Source organism: Falco rusticolus, chromosome 15 (assembly GCF_015220075.1).
Source record: "Falco rusticolus isolate bFalRus1 chromosome 15, bFalRus1.pri, whole genome shotgun sequence".
Classification (NCBI taxonomy): Eukaryota; Metazoa; Chordata; class Aves; order Falconiformes; family Falconidae; genus Falco; species Falco rusticolus.
The window spans coordinates 1,412,096-1,430,640 of record NC_051201.1 but is presented as its reverse complement, the minus strand read 5'-3'; the positions used below and the strand labels follow the sequence as shown (position 1 = coordinate 1,430,640).

Below are 18,545 nucleotides of genomic sequence, written 5' to 3'. Positions count from 1 at the left end.
GCGGGGCCGGGCACGGCGGGGCTCCGGCTGCCCCCCCGCCCCGGGCCGGAGCAGGCCCCGCCGCCGTTGCTAAGGCGGGGCTCCGCGTTGCTAGGGGGCGTGGTCTACCCCTGCTCGCCTCTCGCGAGATTTACCCGCCCGTTGCCTGGAGACCGCGGCGTCAGCGGCAGCCGCCATGGTGAGAGCGGGGTCGGGCCGGGAGCGAGGGAAAAGGGAGACCGGGGGAGCCTGCCCCTGCCCCTGCCCCTGCCCCTGCTCCTGCTCCTGCTCCTGCTCCTGCCCCTGCCCCTGCCCGGGGCCGGGAGGGCAGGCAGAGGGGCCTGGCCCCTCATGGGGAGGGAGCCCGGAGGGCTGGGAGGGGGGGCAGTTTGGCCTGCCTCGCTCTTGGGGAGGGAGCCCCCAGGGCTGGGGGTGCCCAGCCCGTGCTTGAGGAAGGGAGGGAGCCCCTTGGCACCATGCACAGCACTGCGGTGACACTCGTGAGGCATCTGTTTGGGTAGGTGTGCCTAGGGGTTCACTGCAGGGCTGAGCTGGCAGCGGCAGAGCATGAGCTACCGGTGTCCTGGGGGGTCTCGGAGGCTCCTCTCCAGGGACCGTCACTCTTCTTATCCTGCCTCTGCCATGAGAGCAGGTATGCTTTGTGGCCTGGGGTGGTGCAGGGGCGCTGAGCAGCACAGCTTCCTACTGGCACCAGAGCCACATGCACGCACCATGTGTATTTTGCTTTTTTTCCTTAGGCACCTAAAAAGAAGGCAGACAAGAAGGCAGACAAGAAGGCAGACAAGAAGGCAGACAAGAAGGCAGACAAGAAGGCAGACAAGAAGGCAGAAAACAAAGCGAAAGGGAGCAAAGCTCCAGCAGTGGTGGATGGCTTGTCCCCAGTGGAGATGAGCAAGGAGCAGGTGAGAGATCCCCCATCTCCCAGCCCACCCCCGGGTATGAGGGTGTTGCTGCTTGCAAGAACAGCGCTTGGGACCCCTGCTCGATGCCTGGCTCTGGTGACAACAGGTGGAAGAGGGTGACAAAGACAAGCAGTCAGGGTTCAGTTTGCTGCCTGACACCTGTCTGGGCTGTGTGTGGGGCTTCTCGCTGTCCCTGGAAGGAGCAGCCATCTCATCCTACCCTCCCTTGCGCTGGTCCGGGGCACACTGCTCTGCAGCCTTGTGCCCTCACTGCTTTCTCCCTGACTCCATAACCCCAGCACCCAGCTCAGCCAGGTGATGGGCTTAGCCTGGAGTTCTGTGATTACAGCCTGTTGTGCTCTCAGTGACATTGCTGCTGAGGCAGGAGGCTCCCATAGGCTTGGGGAGGGCAGGCAGAGGTGGAAGGTGCAGCTGCTGCCCCTTGGTTGCTCCAAATCCGGCTTGTTTTGCTGGTTGTCCTACAAACAGAGGAGGACATGGCTGTGGCCTGGGGACCTTGCTCCTGGGATAAGATCTTGCACACCTCAGTGCAAGCAGTGTGCCCAGGTGGCCAAGAAGGCCAGTAGCACACTGGCCAGTACCAGAAATAGTGTGACCAGCAGGACTAGGGCAGCGGTTGTCCCCCTGTGCTTGGCACTAGTGAGGCTTTCCCTCCGATCCTGTGTTCAGTTTTGGTTCCCTCACTGCAAGGGGGACATAAAAGTACTGACATGCATCCAGAGAAGGGCAACGAAGCTGATCAGGGGTCTGGAGCGCAAGTCCTCTGAGAAGCCGCTGAGGGAACTGGCGTTGTTTAGCCTGGAGAAGAGGAGACTGAGGGGAGATCTTATCACTGTCTACAACTCAACTACCTGAAAGGAAGTTGCCCCACCTTGGTCTCTTCTCCCAAGTGACAAGCAACAGGACAAGAGGAAACAGCCTCAAGTTGCGCCAGGGCAGGTTTAGATTGAATATTAGGGAAAGTTTCTTCACCAAAAGGGTTGTCCAGCACTAGAACAGGCTGCCCAGGCAAATGGTGGAGTCATTTTAAATGAGGGATTTAAAAGGTGTGTAGATGTGGTGCTTAGGGACATAGTTTAGTGGTGGGCTTGGTGGCATTATGTTAATGGTTGGACTCTATGATCTTAAAGGTCTTTTCCAACTTAAATGATTCTATGGTGCAGTAGTATTTAGGCACCTGAGAATGGTGTTAGCAGACACTGCGAGACGGAATATGAGAGCCCAGGCTACTTACAGTAGGATAAAGTTTTGTTACTCCTTTTCTAGAGGCTGATGGGTTCTGTCAGGCCCAGGGTGTTAGGGCTCCTCCCCTTCTCTCCTGCGCTTCTCTATCCCAGTAACAGCCACTGTGTCCTGCCAAGTTTGTGACATGGCTTGCCACGGGTGTCTTGCAAAAGCAGCTGTCCAAGGCCTCCTTGTCCCTTTCCCTCCTTTTCTCTTGGCTTTGCAGCTGCAGAAGCATGTTGTGCGCCTCCGGGAGGAGCTGGACCGGGAACGGGAAGAGCGCAACTATTACCAGCTAGAGCGTGACAAGATTCACACCTTCTGGGAGATCACCCGCCAGCAGCTGGAGGAGAAGCGAGCAGAGCTGCGGAACAAGGACCGGGAAATGGAGGAGGCAGAGGAGCGGCATCAAGTGGAGATCAAGGTGGGAGGGGAGAAAGCTCGGAGGTGTTGTGAGTGCCCCAAGCTCCTGGTGAGCCTCAGGCAGCTCTAAAGAGGAGAGGGAAAGAGGAGGAGGAGCTGGGTGGGATGCAAGCCAGGAGCATCTGGGCCAATATTCCAGCTCCGGGTGTCTCCTGCTGAAGCCCCTCACCTGATCCATGGCTCGTCTTTAGGTTTACAAGCAGAAGGTGAAGCACTTGTTGTACGAACACCAGGAAAACCTCACCGAGGTGAAGGTGGAGCGCACTCTGTCCATGAAGCAGGCCCAGAATGATCACTGGGCCCAGGAAATAGAGCTGCGGAAAGACATGGGCTCCTTGAGAGTGGAGCTGAAGGAGCAGGAGCTGGCACATGAGGTGGTGGTGAAGAACCTGTGTCTGGTACGTCCTGGGCTGGGCCAGAGCTGTGTGAGGTACCTCTGCCATAGAGGGAGGTGGTGGGGCCTCAGGCTGAGCCCCTGCAGCCCCAGCTTGTGAGCATGAGCTTGCCTCCCTGGCTCTCTCCGTGGGGTGGGGTTCCCTGCAAGCACTGGTAACCGATGCACTAGAAAGTCAGTGCAGGAATGGGGAGAAAGCATTCCTGGGCAGCTCCTGTGAAACTCCTCTCCTGCAGCAGGGAGCTGTGAGAGTGACTGGAGAACCTACAAGCTGCCTTTTGCTTGGATAATGTGGGAATGGTGGCATGGCAGGAGACTTTCCCAGGAAGCAGGAGAGAATCCCTTGGGATGTGGCTGACTCAGGATTTGGTTGTCTGCCTCTTATGCATGGTTTCTCCCTAACAGAAACAAAAGGAGGAGATCACCCGGCTGTGCAACGTCTTTGAGGGACAAGTGAAAGGTCAGGATGTGCATATAGGCTCTTCGTGAGCTCCCTTTGTCAGTGTGCAGGGGAAGGCTCCCCTGAGCTCTGCTGCGCTGCTGGTCTCCCTAGCAGAGCCTTAAGAAAGGAGGATGGTTTTTCCCTACTTCTGGCTGTTTTTTCCCCCAGTTCTGGCCAGTTTTACCCCAATTCTTGCTCCTCTGTGCTCTGGGGCTGCTGGACCCCAGCATCGTGTGAATGGAACGAGGGCATGTGCCCGTGGTGCGGGCTGAGGGGTGCAGGCAGGGTGCCTGTCACTGCTGCCACACTGTACCACTGCAGGCAGCTGCCTGGTAGTACTTCTCCAGCCTGTGGAGTGGGGTGGCTGGAGGAGCCCTTGCAGAGTCCTCGCTCTGACGTCCTCCTTGGAGGACGTTTCAGGTTCGCATGGACTGACTTGGAGCTTTTCCATGCCCTCTTTCCAAGGATGCTATTTCTGGGCTCTGCTCACCATGGTCCCAGCATAACTGTTCCACACGCTGGTGGCAGCTGCGGTGACGCTGCTAATCAGCATCTTGTCCTCAAGTAATGCCACAGTGGCATGCACCAGGCTGGTGCTGGCTAACAGACCTGGAGTGCATCACGTGGGGTCTCCAGGAGGTCCTCACTCAGCCCCCTGTGCGCTCCCCTAGAGATTGAGGCCAAGTACACCAAGAAGATGCAAATGCTGCGGGATGAGCTTGAATTGCGGAGGAAGACTGAGATCCACAACGTGGAGGAGAGGAAGAACAACCACATCAGCGAGCTGATGAGGAACCATGAGAAAGCCTTCAGTGACATCAAGAACTACTACAGTGATACCACCACCAAAAACCTGGCCTTCATCAGCTTGCTGAAGGTACTGCCTGCCCCTCTGCTGCGGCCTGCGTGGCCTGCAACATGTCACCCTTCCACCACGGGACTGTGCCTCTGAGGATTTCACCCAGATCTGGCCAGTTCCCAGTGGTGATGTAGGTGCAGCCGGTCTCTTAAGGGTTTTACACTCTTACATGAGTGTAGTTCTAGAGCACAGGGAGATGGGTCTTGCTGGGCCAGCAGCGGGAGGGTATCCTGACAGTGTGGGAAGCTCTGAGAGGCAGGGCAGCCCCCAGGAGTTGGCACTCGTGTTCCCAAGAACAGGAGCAGATGGAGGAGGTGAAGAAGAGAGAGAATCACTTGGAAAAGGAGAATACAAACATGCTGCTCCAGAACAACAAGCAGAAGGAGTCCCTACGGCAGGTCCAGGAACAGGTGTCTGAGCTGCAGAAGAAGTTGACCCACTATGACAAGGACAAGGCAGCCCTGATGGTGAGTGGCGAGCCTTGTCCTGGCTCTTCCCTGGAGGGAGTCGCTCAGCAGTGACCTCTGCCGCTTGGCTTGGCCAGATGCCTGAGCAAAGTCCTTCAAGTCCCTCTCCACCCAGCTGGGTGTCTGTAAGATCTCAGGTGGGACTCCCGGGACTCTGGCAGCGAGAAACTGGAGTAGCCCCTGCTGCACAGAGGGAAGGGAGTTGGTGTTGGGTGGTGCTTGTTTTTTCTTACCCACATCTCTGCTGATCACTCTCCTCCCTTGCCAAAACGCTTCCCCCACACCTCCCAGAGAAACCCGTGCTCTTTAACTGTCCCTTCCCATTTGCAGAACACAAAAGCCCTTCTGAAAGTCACCCAGAAGGAACTGAAGGATCTTCGGTGGGAACACGAAGTACTGGAGCAGAGGTTTGTTAAGGTGAGAGCTGCAGGTGGGGCTGGGCATCCCACTTCCCTCTCCAAACTCTGTCCCCTCCACAGAGGACTGGGTGTGAGGGCTTAGCAGAGAGTCTGCGCTTAGCTGAGGGCTTTCTGAAGCTCTAAATCCAGAGCTGCGCGGTAACTGCTGCTTCCAACAAAGCTTCTCACAGCTTTGGCGTCTCCCACGGTCAGCAGACAGGCCTGGCCTTGTACTTTGCTAAGCAGTCATGCACGCTCTGGCAGTTCCCTCCCGGCCTGCGAGGGACTGGCCGCAGCAGCAGCTTGGGGGCAGAGCCACGGGGAGAGATTGTCACAGGCCACCCCCAACCCTCCCTCCACCAGCCTCGGCTCGCTCCCTCCTTCTGCCAGTGTTGAGGGGTCGCTCCCCCCAGCTTGTTGTGCCGGGGCAGCTCCAGATATGTCCTGTAGACTGAGTTGTCCCAGACTCAGCCTTTTCCCCCCTGCGCCCCCCCGGCTAACCCAGATAAGTCTGCTGAGGCAGAAGGGAGCTCATTTGCAATTCGTAGAAATCCCCAGGAATATGAACATTGATCTGAGGCCTCGTTAACAATCCATCATTAAGGCAGCAACATATTCAGTGCATTCAGAAATAGGCTTTGGAGGAGAGATCGTGTCCTAATTAGGACACATTAACTAGCTGTGAGCCAGGGATTCCTGCCAGCTGCGAGGAGGAGAGACCCCCGTGTGCTGCAGGGCCCTCTCTGTGGTCTGAAATAGTGCCCAGCGGGACCCCTGGCCCGTCCTGTTGGCTGCTGGGGTCATCCCATGTCCAGCAGGGAGGAGGAAGCAGAAGTGCAGGTGCTGAGGGGGTGCCAGCCATGCAGGGAAGCTGTGCTGCCACACCTGCCTGCCCTGCAGGCCGCAGGTGCTGCAGGCAGCGGCTGGGCGCTGGCTGGAGCAGGCAGGGCCGAGCTGCCGGACCAGTTTGATGCTAGCCCTGGGTGGCCGCCAGCCCGGGGGTCCTGGGGGTGGTGTGAAGACATGCTGTCTTTGGGAGCAGGTGCAGGCGGAGCGAGATGAGCTCTACCAGAAGTTCACCAAAGCCATTAACGAAGTGCAGCAGAAAACAGGGTTCAAGAACCTGCTCCTGGAGCGCAAGCTGAAAGGACTGCTCAGCGTCCTGGAGAAAAAGGAGGTGGAGCTCAGCGAGGTCCTTGCAGCCTCCAGCCTCGACCCAAGCGCAATCTCCTTGGTCTCGCACAAGCTGGAGGTACCATGTGCCACTGTGGGGCTGAGTGGAGGCTGGCCTTGGGGGGCAGGGGCTGCTCAGGGCTGGTCACAGACCTTGGGGCGTGCCAGTCCCCGTCCTACATAGCTGTGGCTGCCACATCACTCATTCCTGGTGCTCCTGGGGCCATGTGCAGTGCTGCAGGGCACTCCAGCTCTCCCTTGAGAGCAGAGTGTGTGGGTGTCGGGGTTTGGCACTGATCTGTCCCTCAGGTGGGGCCTGTTTCGAGGAGAATGGCCCCAGGCCGAGCAGCACTCCCTGGCACTCTGGTGCGGAGCAGCCAGCTGTGAGCAGGGGTCCGTCAGCAACACGGGGTGCTCTGTGCAGGGGCAGCCATAGCTGGTGAGCCTCCCCTGGCCTCCCTGCCTGCAGGGAAGGCGTACCCGGGTTCCCAGGGGCTCAGCAGCATCTGCCTTGCGCTAAAAATACATACGCAGAAAGCCTCGGTGCAGAGACCCACATTCCTGGAGCCTGCCGCAGCCGTAACCGGAGACGCAGCACTTGCTTGGGCTTGGGTTGAGACAGGGGACGTGGGTTCTGTGCTTGGCTTGGCCACCACCCTGGTGCCATCCCGCACCAGCCTGTCCCCGTCCAGGTCCCCTCCGTGGCAGGTGGCACGAAGCTTGCGGGCACCCTCTTGCCGGGGTGCCCTGGGGGTGCATGCAGCAGTGGCCAGGCTTGGGGCCTGTAGGAGAGGGCAGCGGATGTGGCACTTCTCTAGCAGGTGTCACAGCAGCAGGAAGGAAAACACATTCCTGGGAAGGCGTCACGGTGTCCAACTCTCCTGCAGCTGCTGGGGTCCAGGAATTCCTCTGCGCAGCTGCCTCCAGCGTCTTTGTGGGCAGCCTCTCTGTAATTCCCCTGGTGCCACAACGGCAAGGCGGTGCTGCTGGAGCAGGTGCTGCCATCGCCTCCCCTGCTGTGCAGCGGGGCAGGCGATGATGGCAGGGCTGTGCCGGCGTTTGTAGCGTTGGTCAGGGAGATCCCTTGCCTCTGCCTGGGGCTGGCTGTCCCTGGCAGTGTTAGCTCGAAGGGGGCAGGGTGGTGGCTGCCTGCCAGGCTGTGCTGCGAGCTGCTCCGCATGAGCTGTGCCCTGGTGCCAGCCCGGCAGCCACACAGCAGCTCCTCCGTGCACCCTGCCACGCTGCTCCCGCCTGTGCCACGGCCACCATGCTGCCGAGGCTGAGCAGCCGCTGCCTAATGCACCGTCTCCCTTTGCAGGACATGCTCAATTCCAAGAACTCCACCATCAAGGACCTGCAGTTCCAGCTGGCCCGAGCCTGTAAGGTGAGGGAAGGGGCTGGGGGGCGATGGCTGTGGCTTAGGGGGGTGGAAATGGGACCTGCTGCCCCAGGCCATGCACAGAGTGGAGGGAAAGGGACTCGAGCAGCCCAGCTGAGCTGCTTCGTGCCCTGGGCCAGGCAGGCCCCAGCCAGGCCAGTGTCCCCTGCAAAGGCAGGCACATTGGGTGTTCCCCACCCGCCCCGGTGAAGGGGCTGCAGGGAGCCCCTGCCCAGGCGTGGAGGGGCTGGGTTGGAGCTGGGCTTCGGGCTGACTGGGGAGCACTTCTCTTGCAGGCACACAATGACATGCTGCAGACGTTTGAGGCAAAGCTGACAGCCTTTGGCATCCCCCTGGACAACCTGGGCTTCAAGCCCCTGGTGAGCCCCGTGGCGGGGCAGGTGCTGGGGCAGGGCCCTGCGGGACTCGTTGCTGTGCCCACCTGACCCCAGCCCCCACCGAGGGACCACTGTGCCATGCAGGGAGCGGGGCCGTGCCCCCTTGTGCTCTGACAGACCCCAGCGAGCCTTCTGCAGGACCCAGAGGACCCTCTCTCCCCTCCCCAAGGGGGGTGTTTCCACCAGAGCAGCCCCCTGCTCCTGCTGCGGGAGATGCCAGCTGCAGGCAGCCGCCAGCCGGGGTGGCTCTGACCAAGTGATGCCCGCATGGCCCAGGATCACGGCACAGCTGGGGGGCTCCTGGCATCCCACACACCAGACTGGGTGGAGCAGGGGGCCCATGTAGGGCCCCCCCAGGCTCCTGAACTGGCCTCCCTGGCTGTGCTGCCCCTCGGTCTCCCCTCCTCTCCCCGCCCCCTCTGAGAAGCCATTTGTGTACTGCCTCCGGGAAGGTGATTTTTTTTCTTTTAAAACAAGCGGTGCTGTTTGAAGCCTTTAATGGTGTCAGTAGCGTAGTTTCCTGCCTCCGGTGACCTGCGTCCCTGGGGGGAGGATGTGCCTTTCCCCTAACTGCCCCGGTACGTTGTGTAGGAGTAGGGGCTGATCAGCAGTGGGATATGCAGCTTCTGGGAGGCGTCGGTGATGGTGAACACAACCTGGGGGAGAGTGAGGAGGCAGAGGCTGCGATTTCCCTCCGGCAGGCTCAGCTAGCCAGAGCTGGGCTCTGGGGGATGCTCGGAGTGGAGCCGGCAGCTCCCAAAAGCCTGGCTGCAGCACCTGGACCCCTGCTCCGGTCCCAGTGTGGCGGCAGCTGGCTCCTGGGGCCCCATCCACCTGCTCCCCGTGCTCCGTACCTCCACAAAGGGGTAGAAGCTGGCATGCCCCAGGCCCTGCCAGTACGCTGCCGTCTCAAAGCGCAGCTTGTAGGTGCCGGCCTCGGCCTGTCCCACAGCCAGGAGGGGCAGGCAGCGCCCGTCCGCATCTGTCCACCTGAAATCAGAAGGAGCAAGCCCTGCCACCGCAGCTGTCCCCAGCTCCGAGGGACGCCCCTGGCAGCTGGCTCGCCCGGGAACAGGCACCAGCCTCCTCTGCCTGTAGTGCTGCTGCCGGCTCTCCTACCTCTGCACCAGCTCCGTCCACTGCTGCCCCGGCTCCTGCAGCTGGGACAGCCGGATAGCCAGGCCAGCGGCCGGCAGCCCCGTCGCCGTGTTCAGCACGTGGGTGGTCAGGGGGCCATTCGCCATCTCGGGGGGGTCTTTAGCCTGGGGCAGAGGAGTAAGCGAGGCTGGGATGTGTGCTGGCAGCGCTGCCTGCCTCCCCGCTTCTCTGTGCCGCGGCTGCCCGTGCCACAGCCGAGCCCCCAGCCCCTCTCCAGAGGGACCCTTGCTCACAGTACTGGTGTACCACCTCCCTGCAGCCAGGGCTGTCCCAGCAGAACCCTCTGTCCCCAGCACCCTGCTGTGTCCCAGGGCCGCGACACATGTCCTTCCCGTGTCATGGGGCTCAGTTCCGTCAGTGCCAGGGCCCTGCCCACAGCCCAGCTGCCACTCCCCCCCAGGCACTGCCGCTGCAGGCAGCGTGGGCACCTGCCAGGTTGCCGCCAGCACAGGGGGGTGCTGCATGCCCGGGGCAGCACCGGGCCCCCACGCATCCGTCCGTCCCAGCGGGCCGTGGCATGGTGGCTGCAGCTGGCCTGCACCCAGGGAGCAGCCCTGTCCCTGTCCGTGTGGGTGGACATTAACCCTGCAAGCACGCCAGAGCTCCTGGGGCCAGCGGTGCGGGGCCAAGGGCAGCGCTGGCGGTGGCAGCCGGGCCCCTTCCCCTCTGGGAGCCCCCAAGTTGTGCTTGACAGGGTGGGAGCGTGACGCAGGGGCTGCATCCTGCGGCTCCGGCACTGCTGCCAGCTGGGCAGGGCCAGGCTCCCTCCCTGGAGCAGGGCTGGCTCTTGCTGCGTCCCGGCACGCCAGCTCCAGGCCTCGGCTGCTGGCTGAAGCGAGGATGCCGGTGAGGCATGGCGGCGAGCACCAGTGCCCGGCTGCTTACCTGGCTTCCCTCCGTCCTGCCCGACCAGGAGCCCACAGCTGGTGACACTGTGCAAAACGCCATCCCCTGCACCGGCCACCCTTCCCAGCGCCGCAGCCTCTCCCCAGGGAGCTGGTGAGGCTGGATGCCGCTATCCCGGCACAGGCCACAGCAGCACCGGGCACTCCGCCCCGGCTGGGCCGAGCCAGCGCAGGTGGCTTCCCCCTGGGAGGTGTGCCCCAGAGCCATACCAGCACCCACGCTCCAGCAGCACCGCGGCCCCGGGGTTGGTGGACCGGAGCCCAGTGGGACGTCGGGGCACCGGGCCAGGAGGAGCCACGGCAGAGCTGCCATCCCAGCCTCGCCTCCCTCCTTGGAAAGCGCCCGGAGCGCATTGGCGCTGCGGCAGACGGCCACATGGGCGCTGCCAGGAACCGGCAGCAGCTCCACCGTGGTGGACCCCTGGCTGTCCACCTGCCGTGGGGGCACGGGGGTGGTCTCAGCACCTCACCTGCACTTTAATGAGGACGGTGGCAGTGGCCTGCAGCCCGTACCCGTCCATGTCAGCCGCCTGGACCTCCAGGGTGTATTCAGGGACCATCTGCAGCGAGAGGCTGTGTCACCCCTCAGCAGGGGGGCGAGAGCAAGGTTTGGGGTGGCCCGGGGCTCACCTGTGCTACTAGCCCTGCAGCAGTCACGAAGATTGCCCCAGTGCTCGGGTTGATGGCAAACATGTGGGGCTGGGGCCAGCCCGGCGTCTGGCGCAGGATGGAGTAGAGCACAATACCATTGTTGGAGTTCACCATGTCGTCCTGGTCCGTGGCCAGCACCTGCAGCACATGGGTGCCTGGCAGCAGGCAGTTATCGGTGACATGTCCCCTGTGCCCCCGGCGATGCCTCCTGCTCAGTGGCATCGCTCTCACCTGGCTCAGCCCCCTCCAGCACGGTGCCATTGAAAACTGCCTGGGTGAAGATGGGCCGGTTGTCATTCTGGTCTGTGACGGTGATGATGATCTCCATGGGGTCCTCCACAGGCTGCCCGTTGGCCGACACGGCGTGGGAGAAGAGCTGCGAGGGGCACCGTCAGCTCGTGTGCGGCCCCAGGGACCATCCCCTCCCCATCCCGGCCCCCCACTCACGACGTATTTATCGATCTCCTCCCGGTCCAGCGGCTTCGTCACCTCCAGCCACCCCGTCTCCCGCTCGACGGTGAAGACGCCCACGGGGGGGGTGTCCGCCCCCTGCCCCGTGATGCTGTAGAAAACTGTGGTCTCCTTGTCCTTGTTGGATTTGATCTGGCAGCGCGGCAGAAGGGGGGGTTAGGGGTGTCCCAGTGCTCTGGGGACCCCCCCTGCCCTGCGCCCCGATCCCCTGTACCTGCACCAGCTTCTTGGGGAAGGGTCCCCGCTCGTTCTCGGGGCAGTTGATGGGGGGGATGACCCAGTCCCTCTTCTGCCGCTGGAGGCCATGGCCATGCTCAGGGAAGACCAGCATGTCCTGTGGGATGGTGAGTGGGGCTGAGCGGCTGCGGGGAGGGGGGCAGAGCGCTGCCCAGGGGCTGGGGGGGCTGTCCACCTGCCCCCCCGCCCCCCCAGATGTGCAGCAGCCCCCTGCCCCCATCGCATGGTCCTACCAGCAGGAGAAGGAGGTGGGAGAAGGTGCAGGGTGACATGGCTCCAGCTGCACTGACTGCTCTGGGTGCCAGCTGGGAACGTTGGCTGTGACCTTGGCCCAGTCCTGCCGGGAGAGGCAAGTGCGCAGGCGGGGGCCCAGCCGGCAGTGCCAGCACGGAAGGGCACCCGGGGGGACCCACGCAGGTGCCCAGCACACCCAGAGGTGGTGGTGGTGGGCTCCAGGCACCCCTCAACAGCGCCATGCACCGCAGGGTGCTGAGGATCCATTGGGCCCTTGGAGACACCACACCCAGTGGGCTGCAGCCCCCGGGCAATGCCCAGGGCCGGGTGGCCCCCCCCCCAGGGCGCCGGGAAGGGGGGCAATGCTGCGGCTGGTGCCCGACGGGACCCCCGGCAGGGTGAGCGCCCCGATCCCCCCGGCAGCGGGCTGGGAGGCGCCGGAAGAGCCGCCGGTGCCGCTGGGTGCTGGGTGTCCTGGGGGGCGGCGTCCCGGGGGGTCCCCAGGGGTCGGGCTGCGGCACCGGGGGCGGGGGGCGTGGCGGGGGTCCCGGAGGCTCGGGGCGGGGGGGCCGCAGGCCGGGGCGGTACCTGCGCGGCCGCCTCACCTGGAACCAGCGCGCTGCGGCGGCGGCGGCGGCCGGCGGGGCGGGGCGGGGCGGGGCGCGGCGGGGCGCGGCGGGGCGGGCGGTGACCAGCGGCGGCAGCGGACGGGCCATGCGGGGGCCGCGCTCCGGGCTCTGCCCGCTCTTCATCCTCATCATCCTCCTCCTTCTCCTCCCGCTCCTCCCGGCGGCCGCCGCCACCCCGGCCCGGACGTGTGTCCCCCGGGGGCTGCGCCGCGGGCCGCTCCCGGCACCAGGTAACCGGCGCCGTCGGGGCGCGGCTCCGCCCGGCCCCCCGGGATGCGCAGCTGGGCCCGCACCGGGATCGGGGCGCCGGTGGGACGGGCGGGGTTGGGGGCGGCGGGACCCCCCCCTCGCTGCAGCGCTCGCTCCTGCCTTGCTCCCCCCGGGCTTGTGGGGCCGGCTGTGCCCCCCCCTTCCCGCCCCGGGCCGTGGGGTCGGTGCTTTTCGGGGGGGGGGGCGGCGTTGCCCAGAGGGTGGGGGCGGTTGGGGTTCCCGGGGAGCTGGGCCGTGGGCCTGGCGGGGCTCCTGTGCTCTGTGGGGCTGTGCTCCCCCGGGCGGCCGGGGCTCGTTACAGGGCTGTGCCCCCCTGGGCGATGGGCTGCCGGTGCCCCCCGGCAGCGGGAGGCTGGGGCGGGGGGCTGGCCGCTACCGGCGCCCCTGGCCCAGCCATGGGGCACCCACCGGGGCAGAGCCGGGTCCCCGCAGGGTGGGTGCCTCGGGGCTGGGCTGGGACTTGCTGCCGCCGGTGCCGGCGGGTGCCCCGGGGCGGCGGGGCTGGGCTCGCCTTATGGCGCGGAGCACGGAAAGCACCGCTCGGGGAGCGCTCCGCCGGGCCCGCCGCTGGGGACCCCCTCGGTGGGCAGCATGGGGCCCGGGGCACCGGCGGGCTGGGCACGGGGGGGGTCCTGACCCCGGGCGGCCCCTCGGCAGGGAGCAGCAAGCCGTGCCGCGGCTGGGGAGTGGGGTTGGGGGATGCCCGGGGCTCCTGCTGCTGCGGTGTGGGGCAGCCGTGGGGCACAGCCCTCCTTACCCCGCTCCCCGGCTCCCGCAGCCCCGCTGCCCGTCCTCCCGGCCGCTCAGCCTCCGGAGCTGGCTGAGCCCCGATAATCCCCTAATCCTGCCTCTGGGCCGTGTCCACCCCGGCGATGCAGCGTGGTCCTGGGCGGGGGGGGCTGTGCTGAGCCCCATGCCCTGGCCATGGGGGGCTGGGAGCCCCGAGGGGGGTGACACACCGGGTGGGAGGCCGGGGCAGGGCTCTGCCTGTTCAGGAATTTCCCCGTCATCTACAAAACAAAGCCGAAACTTCCAGCCTGCTCCTGCGCCGCTCCCGGCAGCCCCCGCCCGACCTGCTGGAGCCTGGGGGGCCAGGGGTGCTGGGACTGCTGGCGGGGGGGGGGACACGACACGACGACGGGCTGCGGGACGGGTCCCCCCACAGCCCCTGACCCCCTCCCTCTTGCAGCTAGCCCCGACGGGACCGAGGAGCCCGACGTTGACGTTGGGGTGCAGAAGGATGGGGGCCCCGCACCACCTGGGGTGGCCAGGGTGCTCGCTGTACCCCCCCGGGGTGCTGCTGGCCGGCCAGACCCTGCCCCACTTCTTGCGCGGAGCAGGCGCTCCCCCCAGGTAACGCTGCCTGTCTGCCCCCCAAACCCTCCCGAACTCACCGGCTGGCTGCACCCTCACCTGCCCCCCCACCCCCAGGAGCACCGTGGGGCTCGTGCCGCTCCCAGGAGGCAGAAGCGGGACTGGGTGATCCCCCCCATCAAGGTTCCTGAAAACGAGAGGGGCCCCTTCCCCAAAAAGCTAGTTCAGGTATGGGGGTCTCGGTCTGGACAGGGGGATGGGGGCCCAGGCACCGATGTGGGTGCTGGGGAGGGGTCTGTCCCCCCTGTGTTGGAGCAGGGTGTGATGCTGCTGAGGGGGTGGTTTGCTGACTGCCCCCTCCCCACGTCTGCTCCCAGATCAAATCCAACCGGGACAGGGACACCAAGATCTTCTACAGCATCACGGGGCAGGGGGCAGACGCCCCCCCTGAGGGCATCTTCACCATAGAGAAGGAGTCAGGCTGGATGAAGGTGACGCAGCCGCTGGACCGGGAGCGCATCGATAAGTATCACGTAGGTCCCTGCCAGGGGACGCCGGTGCGGCGCTGTGCCAGCATGCTGCACTGCTACGCCTGCTCACCCCTCTACCCCACAGCTCTTCTCCCATGCCGTGTCTGAGAATGGCAAACCGGTGGAGGAGCCGATGGAGATCATAGTCACGGTGACAGACCAAAATGACAACAAGCCCCAGTTCACACAGGAGATCTTCAGGGGCTCCGTGCCAGAGGGCGCTTTGCCGGGTAGGACCCTGTGCCACGGTGAAGCTCTGCCTCCCACTGGCCACGTCCCTTGGGGAGAGCCCTGGGACCGTCCCCATGGGGGATATGGGTGCTCTGTCATCCCCCCCTGCACCCCACTCACCAGGACATCCCCATCCCCAGGCACCTCTGTGATGCAGGTGACCGCCACGGATGCGGATGACGCAGTGGAGACCTACAACGGTGTCATCGCCTACTCCATCCTCAGCCAGGAGCCACGGGAGCCACATCCCCACATGTTCACTGTCAACAGGGCCACCGGCGCCCTCAGCGTCATCGCCAGTGGCCTTGACCGGGAGGTGGGCTCTGTGGCACTGCAGGGTGGGCAGCCCCAGCCCCGAGCAGGGGGCTGACATAGTGTCTCTGTCCACCGCAGCGTGTGCGGGAGTACACGCTGACAGTGCAGGCGGCTGACCTGGATGGCGACGGGCTGACCACGACAGCACTGGCAGTGATCGAGATCGCAGACATCAATGACAACGCCCCTGAATTTGACCCTAAAATGGTAACGTGGGGTCCCCCCGGCAGGACCCTCTCCCCATGGGCTGGTGCCCGGCGGGCTGTGGTGCTGATGGTACCTCCAAACCACAGTACGAGGCGGCCGTGCCGGAGAACGAGGCTGGGCGGGAGGTGGCCCGGCTGGCTGCCACTGACCTGGATGAGCCGAACACGCCGGCGTGGCGAGCCATCTACTCCATCCTGCGCGGCAATGAGGGAGGTGTCTTCACCATCACCACGGACCCCACCAGCAATGAGGGTGTCCTCCGCACCATCAAGGTGTGTGTGTGTCCGTGTGTGTCCACTGTGTCCCACCTTGCAGCCCATGACGCAGTGCTGCCTGTCCCCTTCCCTCTCCTAGGGTCTGAACTATGAGGCCAAGAAGCAGTTTGTGCTCCATGTGGTTGTGGCCAATGAGGCCCCCTTTGCCGTGAAGCTGCCTACAGCCACCGCCACGGTGACTGTCAACGTGGAGGATGTCAACGAGGCACCTGTCTTCGATCCGCTGGTGCAGCTTGCCCAGGTGCCCGAGGACGTGCCGCCAGGGCAGACCCTTGCCTCCTGCATGGCCCAGGACCCTGACAAAGGCCAGGGGCAAAGGATCAAGTGAGTAGGGCCAGGGCTGGGGTTGAGGTCTAGGGAGTCCCTGCTACCCCTTGCCATGGCACTAGCTCCCCTCTGCCCCCCAGGTACCTGGTGGGGCATGACCCGGCGGGCTGGCTGACCGTGCACCCTGAGAACGGCCTTGTGATGGCACGGGACCACCTGGACCGCGAGTCCCCCTTCACCAAGAACAGCACCTACACCGCCATACTGCTGGCCGTGGACGATGGTGAGGGCCATGAAAGGGGCCCTTGTTCCCCCTTTCCCACATGAGGGACGTGTGCTGCCATCACTGGGAACCACATCCTGGCTCCAGCACAGAGCAGTGCCAGGGGCTGCCTGTCATGTCCTCCCCTGCTCCGGGCATCCCTGTCCCCAGGAGGGGCCTGGTTTTGGAGGATCCCCCCTCCAGTGTCGCTCCTCCCTGCAGGCTTGCCACCCGCCACAGGCACCGGCACCCTGCTCCTCACCCTGCTGGACGTCAATGACCACGGCCCCGAGGCCGAGCCCCGGGACATCACCGTCTGCAACCGCAGCCCCCAGCCCCAGGTCCTCACCATCACCGACCGGGACCTGCCCCCCAACACCAGCCCCTTTCGTGCCGAGCTCACCCATGGCTCTGGGGACAGCTGGGCCGCGGAGGTCGGTGGCGAAGGTAATGTCGGGGGAGGGGAGCGGATGTTCAGTGTGAGACAGGCTGTGCTGTGGTGGTGTTACCAGTGTGTCCTCCGCTATGAGCCGCCCATCTCATGCAGGTGACACAGTCACCCTGCGGCTAGTGGCACCGCTGGAGCCAGATCTCTACAGTGTCTACCTGCGGCTCCTGGACCGGCCGGGCAAAGCCCAGCTCACAGTCATCACCGCGCGGGTCTGTGACTGTGAGGGGCCAACACAGAGCTGTCCCCAGAGATCCCAGCCTGCCACTGGCCTGCCCTTCGTCCTCGCTGCCCTGGGCGCTCTCCTGGCCTTGCTGCGTGAGTGGGGGATCCGGGGGGTCCTGGTGCTGCGGGGCTGCACCCTGCTGTGGGGCAGAGCCCAGGGGGTGCGACCCTGCTGACGCCACTGCTCCTCCCCCCAGTCATGCTGCTGCTGCTGCTGCTCTTCATGAGGAGGAGGAAGGTGACGAAGGAGCCACTGCTGCTGCCCGAGGACGACACACGGGACAATGTCTTTTACTATGGAGAGGAGGGTGGCGGGGAGGAGGACCAGGTGGGTGCACTGTGGGGGCTGGTGCCGGTACGGGCAGCCTGACCCTGCCCCCCCCTCCTCAATGTTTGTGTGTCCATGTCCCCCCCAGGACTACGACCTGCGACAGCTGCACCGGGGCCTGGACGCCCGCCCCGAGGTGCTGCTCCGCAATGATGTGGCCCCCACCCTCCTGCCGGCCCCCCAGTACCGGCCCCGACCCGCCAACCCCGACGACATCGGCACCTTCATCGAGGAGGTGAGCCCCAGCCTGCATGGGGACCGGGGTGGTGGTTTGGTGCTGTCCCCCACACCCGTGCAGTGTCCCCAGCCTGGGGGGGGGGACAGGCACTGACCCCTCTGCCCCCCACCCAGAACCTGAAGGCGGCAGACACGGACCCCACGGCCCCCCCCTACGACTCCCTGCTGGTGTTTGACTACGAGGGCAGCGGCTCAGAGGCCACCTCGCTCAGCTCCCTCAACTCCTCTGCCTCCGACCGCGACCAGGACTACGACTACCTCAACGACTGGGGCAGCCGCTTCAGGAAGCTGGCAGACCTCTACGGCGGCGGGGAGGACGACGACTAGGACCCCTCTCCCCCCTGCCCCATGCCTTACCGCTGCCTGTGCCTTGGGGCTGCCCCGTCCTGCTGTGCCCCCTCCCCAGCGGCAGCCCCCTCGCCTTCCTCTCTGTTTTTCTTCTTTTTTTTTTTTTATTTTTATTTTTTAAATGTATGAAATAAAGGTAGTGTGATGCTACGGACGAGGTGAGCAGGTGCTGGTGTAAGTTTTAATAAAGGATGTGGTGGCTTTTTTTAGATGCTCCAGCTTCTGCATGGCTTTGTGCCCTAGCCGAGGGGGAGCCAGGAGCTGCTGCCCGCCCTGGGCCTTGGTGCTGACCCCAGCCCCACTGTGCCCCCCCCAGCCCCTTGCCCGCAGCAGTGCTTCCCCACATGTGTGGTGCCTGTGGGCACGGTGGTAGCACCACCTGTCCCGGGGACAGTGCTCGTGGCTCCCCAACAGCGGGGCCCCCCCAGCGTGTCCCTGTCCCTGCAGGGTGCGGTGCCAGTGCCGGTGAGCACCGGCAGGGCACAGCCCCCCACCCTTTGCACTGTGGGAGCAGCACCCGTGGCACCGGGCATTTGTGGGGACAAACCCCCCCTTGACTTTGCAGTTCCCCCCGTGCTGGAGCCCTGACCCCTGCAGCCCCTGGCCATGGGGGACCCCGGCCACGCAGCTACCAGCCATAAATCCCTCCACCGGGGGGGCCGCGGGCTCTACTGCTGTACGTGGGCAGGGGGCTCAGCCCGGGACATCCCCAGCACCGGGCGCTTCCCACCAGCCCTGGGCTCAGCCCCGTGGGGCGGCCGGTGGCAGCGGGGGTCCCTGCCGGTTTCTCGGTGGCGTGGGGCCACCCCGGCCCTCCCGTGTGTGGGGACAAGGGGAGGGGGCCTGGCGGGGCCGGGGCCTGCAGCACCCGGGGGGGCGTTTGCCCTCCCCGGGGCCGTGGGGTGGGTGCGCCCCGGGTCGCTC

At 64.8% G+C, this 18,545-nt stretch overlaps 3 protein-coding genes across 8 annotated transcripts; 2 read left to right on the top strand and 1 right to left on the bottom strand.

Annotated features, from left to right (window-relative positions):
- Window positions 1-2: 2 nt before the first annotated feature.
- GAS8 (growth arrest specific 8) lies at window positions 3-8,570 on the top strand. Of its 2 annotated transcripts, none has more exons than XM_037409322.1 (11): window positions 3-178; window positions 738-902; window positions 2,374-2,571; window positions 2,762-2,968; window positions 3,370-3,424; window positions 4,078-4,283; window positions 4,565-4,732; window positions 5,063-5,149; window positions 6,173-6,382; window positions 7,622-7,687; window positions 7,978-8,570. In XM_037409322.1, exons 1-11 carry the CDS (start codon window positions 176-178, stop codon window positions 8,125-8,127), a joined length of 1,515 nt encoding a protein of 504 aa, XP_037265219.1. In that variant the 5' UTR covers window positions 3-175; the 3' UTR covers window positions 8,128-8,570. The 2 variants fall into 2 exon arrangements, with proteins under 2 accessions (XP_037265219.1, XP_037265220.1); XM_037409323.1 differs by lacking the exon at window positions 3-178 and adding an exon at window positions 348-631.
- LOC119157923 (5-hydroxyisourate hydrolase-like) lies at window positions 8,563-12,471 on the bottom strand. Of its 5 annotated transcripts, XM_037409324.1 has the most exons (10): window positions 12,341-12,370; window positions 11,735-11,838; window positions 11,479-11,598; window positions 11,241-11,396; window positions 11,025-11,169; window positions 10,773-10,948; window positions 10,613-10,702; window positions 9,199-9,341; window positions 8,934-9,069; window positions 8,563-8,735 (listed from the first exon to the last, which is right to left on the bottom strand). In XM_037409324.1, the coding sequence occupies exons 2-10, from the start codon at window positions 11,771-11,773 to the stop codon at window positions 8,646-8,648; spliced, it is 1,095 nt and encodes a 364-aa protein (XP_037265221.1). In that variant the 5' UTR covers window positions 11,774-11,838; window positions 12,341-12,370; the 3' UTR covers window positions 8,563-8,645. The 5 variants fall into 5 exon arrangements, with proteins under 5 accessions (XP_037265221.1, XP_037265223.1, XP_037265222.1 ...); XM_037409326.1 differs by lacking the exon at window positions 11,735-11,838 and having other exon boundaries at window positions 12,341-12,471; XM_037409325.1 differs by lacking the exons at window positions 10,613-10,702; window positions 10,773-10,948; window positions 11,025-11,169; ... (2 more) ...; window positions 11,735-11,838; window positions 12,341-12,370 and adding an exon at window positions 10,123-10,572.
- LOC119157921 (B-cadherin-like) lies at window positions 12,418-17,792 on the top strand. Its single transcript, XM_037409321.1, has 15 exons — window positions 12,418-12,594; window positions 13,824-13,987; window positions 14,066-14,176; window positions 14,326-14,481; window positions 14,564-14,708; window positions 14,850-15,025; window positions 15,103-15,231; window positions 15,318-15,503; window positions 15,586-15,830; window positions 15,914-16,056; window positions 16,258-16,482; window positions 16,583-16,801; window positions 16,906-17,036; window positions 17,125-17,271; window positions 17,388-17,792. Exons 1-15 carry the CDS (start codon window positions 12,450-12,452, stop codon window positions 17,598-17,600), a joined length of 2,535 nt encoding a protein of 844 aa, XP_037265218.1. The 5' UTR covers window positions 12,418-12,449; the 3' UTR covers window positions 17,601-17,792.
- The last annotated feature ends 753 nt before the right edge of the window (window positions 17,793-18,545 follow it).